This window comes from Sinocyclocheilus anshuiensis, unplaced genomic scaffold (assembly GCF_001515605.1).
Source record: "Sinocyclocheilus anshuiensis isolate Anshui unplaced genomic scaffold, SAMN03320099.WGS_v1.1 scaffold947, whole genome shotgun sequence".
Lineage (NCBI taxonomy): Eukaryota > Metazoa > Chordata > Actinopteri > Cypriniformes > Cyprinidae > Sinocyclocheilus > Sinocyclocheilus anshuiensis.
This window is the reverse complement of record NW_015547686.1, coordinates 107,735-111,878: the sequence shown is the minus strand read 5'-3', so window position 1 is coordinate 111,878 and position 4,144 is coordinate 107,735. Positions and strand designations below refer to the sequence as shown.

General features: G+C 39.5%; 1 protein-coding gene across 3 annotated transcripts in view; it reads left to right on the top strand.

Annotated features, from left to right (window-relative positions):
- LOC107703284 (PHD finger protein 21A-like) overlaps positions 1-4,144 on the top strand; it is a 29,893-nt gene that overhangs the window by 6,476 nt on the left and 19,273 nt on the right. The window contains exons 2-5 of one of the 3 annotated variants that reach the window (XM_016505854.1): positions 606-661; positions 1,224-1,313; positions 1,442-1,474; positions 1,582-1,647. In XM_016505854.1, coding sequence (XP_016361340.1) covers positions 632-661; positions 1,224-1,313; positions 1,442-1,474; positions 1,582-1,647 — 219 coding nt within the window. In that variant the 5' untranslated portion in view covers positions 606-631. The remainder of the gene's footprint in view (positions 1-605; positions 662-1,223; positions 1,314-1,441; positions 1,475-1,581; positions 1,648-4,144) is intronic. The other 2 variants (XM_016505855.1, XM_016505856.1) reach the window with 2 other exon arrangements.

The window sequence follows — 4,144 nt, the reverse complement described above, 5'->3', positions numbered from 1 at the left end:
TGTGTCTGTCACGCGACTCTGTTCCCCTTTCGGGCTTGAACTGATGGTAAAACTAAGGACATTATGTACTGTCTTTACATTTATGTTGAAAGCTGAAGCTTGCGATTATGGAAAGGGGCGTTATATTTCCGACGCGTGCTTGTGGTGTTCGGCCAATCACAATGCACTGGGTCAGCTGGCCAATCAGAGCAGACTGCGCTTGTCGGAAGGAGGGGCTTTGTAGAAAATGACACGTTTGAGAGAGCGGGGCATAGAGGACCTACAATAATGTACAGTATTTGAAAAATAATGTTTTTTGAACATTAAAGCATGTCAACATATTCTGTTATACCAAATACACAAAATAATGATCTTTAAAATAGCATCATATGACCCCTTTAAGTAACTTCAGCAAATAAAGAAGCATTGTTTTCTTTTCCAGTAAGCCTCCAGTTTCTGTGTCCTCTAAATTTGAGATTGAATCAGCAACCTTTGCATGCAGCCCAAATCTTTTTTTCTACAAAGCTTCCACTTTCTATGTTGTTCTGATGTAGATTTGCCACTCGCCAGAGCGCTGCTGTGTGTAAATGTGTGTGCTCCTTACCATCCTCTCTTGTCTATTCCAGCTCCACCCCCCCACTCTGCCAGTTGGATGGTGTTCAAGACGGCAGACGTTGGGAAGGTATAGAATAAACCATTGTCCTAAGGGGGGTGCACACATTCTGACACAACTGTGATAGTCAACTTTATGGTGTTTCATTGGCTAGCTAATTAATTTAAATGTTTTTCTGGACTACACAGTGTAATTATTATTCAAAACATTAGCGTAGAAACAGTTCTGAAGAGGTTTCTTTACAACGGACTCTCAGAGGCTGGGAGAGATGGAAATGGTTAATGCATGCATCAGCATCAGCATCAGCATCAGCATCATTTCCCCCCAAAGAAGAGTAACAGAGGGAAAAGAACAGGAATGTGTATGTGCAAAAGTGTGCTGTTCAGTTTGATTCATGGTGTTCAGGCAGGATTTGATGAGAGTAGTTCTGATTGAATCAGTACACTGATATATCCTACTCACACTGAGCAGATTTCTGCACACTTGCACTAGAACACTAACAGATCTGTCATGGCATAGTCATACACACTTTGAGACCTCAAAAAGCTCTCTTATTTCTTTTTTATTCGTAGTCATTCAATAACATCACAATTAATGAAATAATATCTGCTCTCTTCCTCTTATTCACCAGGCAGCTGTGTTGGGTTTTGGGAGGAAGAGATCGATGATGGAACTGCAAAATTTACAGGAAGCACTCAAAGTGGAAATCCAGATCCATCAGGTATCCTCCCCGCACACCATATGGAAGGAGTGTGTAATTGTTGCGGCTGTAGTACCCTCACTGTCCTCTGCATCGGCATGTTATTTCTACTCATGAGAATGCTAAAACTTTCTCTCTCTTCCATGCAGAAACTCGTGAGCCAGATGAAGCAAGATCCACAGGTGCGTCTCCCTCACTGAACATTTCCGTTACTGTTTGATCGATACGCTCTCATATATCGTCCGCTGGACTAGTGTATCAGGGAGGAGTGTGTGTGTTCTTTGTACAGAATGCAGATCTGAAGCTGCAGCTCCGTGACCTGCAGGCCAAGATCACAGCGCTGAGTGAGCGGCAGGTGAGAGCTGCTCTCTGAGAGAACACCTGCTGCCGTATCAGTGTTCTCTACCAGCTACACGTGTGTCTTGATCAGTTCAATTACTTGGGGTCTGAAAGTCTTTATCTCCTCATGTGTCCCAAGAAAACGAGGCGATCTTGTTAGGTTATGAAACCTGTGTTGCATCATGGCATTGTTTTGTGTTGTATTGTGCTGAACATTTGTGGTGTGATTTGTGCGCTGTGGTTTTGTGTTGCCAAATGAACAATTTGCCAACACACACACGCTCGAATCTATTCTCCCCCCTTTCATTTGGCATTTCAATAACTGATGATTAATGTCTGGGGATGATTACGTGGCGTACTGTCCTTCGCTTGAGCTTACTGTACAGAACCCAAAGTTCTGTGGAGGAGATGGAGAAAAGATGCGTTGTAGACTGCAGGCAGCGGAGAAGAATTTTAATTAGTATCTCAAAGCTTTTTAAAGTAACAGAACAGATCAGCTGCCATCAACAGGAGAAAAACACACACCTGAGGTCATTCTGCAGAGAAACACAAGGTCAGCCCTATAATCGCTGTGACTGTCTTAAAGCTTTGTCATTCAGAAATGTACCAGCCTGCAGTGCTATTTTAATAAAGTGCACTGCCTTCCTCGCTCACACACATTCGGTGTCCGGTGGAATTCTCCCAGATCTAGGAGCGTGTGAGTCTAACAGATGGTGGAGGGAGCTTGTTAAAGCTGTAATCAGTGAGAGGACTGTGCTGGGGGGGGTTGTGTTCATATTCATTAATGTAACTGTCACTCTGCCTTCACTGGTTACAGAATCAACACACACTCAGCTGAACACAAAGAAGCTGTATTGCACATTTGTAGCCTGCATTGAGTAAAGCCAGGCACTCTTACAGCCATCTAAACTTTTGATATCTCTCTCCTTCTGTCCTCTCTTTATGAGTGTTATGGATCCATACTTTTTTAATGTTGCTTTGTGTACGCGTGCTCATGTGTATGTATGTATGTATGTGCAAGTTTTTTGATGCCAAACTGTAACGAAGACAGTGAATGGCTTCAAATAAATTGCATTTGAGGTTCGTGAGGAATGATTGTGTTCACCATTTAGAATCACATTCTTTTTTCTCAGTAGAGTTTCTTATTTGCACAGTTATAACAGAGCCCAATAAGTGTGCAAGGTTGCAAATTGTTTATTTTTCATTCCTCTACACAACTTCCATTTCTGTCCCGTTCATCGTAAGATGATTGTTAATTTGTAAAGAACCTACCACACGTCACTAAAGCATGTCTATTTTGAAAATGTTTTTCATAACAGTGTTTTGAGCTTATTATGCAAATGTAGGGCTCAGCGTGTTCTTGTAAATGCTAATGGTCTAGTTCTTATGTGGAAACCCTTCTAAAATAGAAAAAAGATTTGATGGTATTATAAAAATGAACAGATGAACATTTTAACCTTTAAAGGTGAATTTCTGTGCTACTAGCAGCACCAAATAGAATTGTATAATTAATGGTGTTTCCTAACAAGTTTCCCAAACACTTGTCCATCTACCATTGTTGACTCTTAAAGGGAAAGTCCACCCAAAAAATAAAAATTCATAAAAATATTTGTGCAGAACACAAAGTAAGATATTTAGGAAGAGTGCTTCAACTGTTTTCGTTCATACAGTTAAAGGGTTAGTTCACCCAAAAATGAAAATTAGTTCATAAATTACTCACCCTCAAGTCATCCTAGGTGTATATGACTTTCTTCTTTCAGACAAACCCACTCAGCGGGTGTTGCAGTGCATCAGTCCAAAAGAAGTGAAATAAAAAGCACCCATCCATAAAAAAAAGTGTCTCACATGGCTCCGGGGGGTGAACAAAGGCCTCCTGTAGCGAATCGATGCGTTTTTGTAAGAAAAATATCCATATTCAAAACGTAATAATCACTTTAATGTAGCTTACGCCAACAGTTGTACACTGAAGCAGTAGGGATGGCTCGATACCACTTTTTCAGAACCAATACCGATCCGATACCAAAAATTCTAAGTATCTGCCGATACCGATATCGATCCGATACCAGCGCAGTTTTTTTAAATGAGTGTAGAATTTCTATACCTCGATGTGTAGGTCGATCATCACTCTTTTGTATGTTACGCACAATCTACTAAATATAGACAGCTTCATTATAAAAAAAAATAACAAACAAAAAAATATAATCTAAATCTATGACAAAAATACTATTATAATCTAGGTTAATGGATAATTGAGTAGCAAAATTTACTCTAGAAAAATCATGAGTGCACAATAATTTTATAAAATCCTAAACTTTAAAAAAAAAAATTTAGTGGGTAACAAATAAAAGTGAATAAGTGTAGGGCTAAATCTGGTAGGCCTACACATTGCTTTTTGTATTGTTGTAAAATACATTAATGTAAAACAAGTAATATATTTATATATAAATATATACTATAGTAGTCAACATTTGAAGTGGATCAAAACCTTTCATCAAAGTTGTCCTAAAACCAAA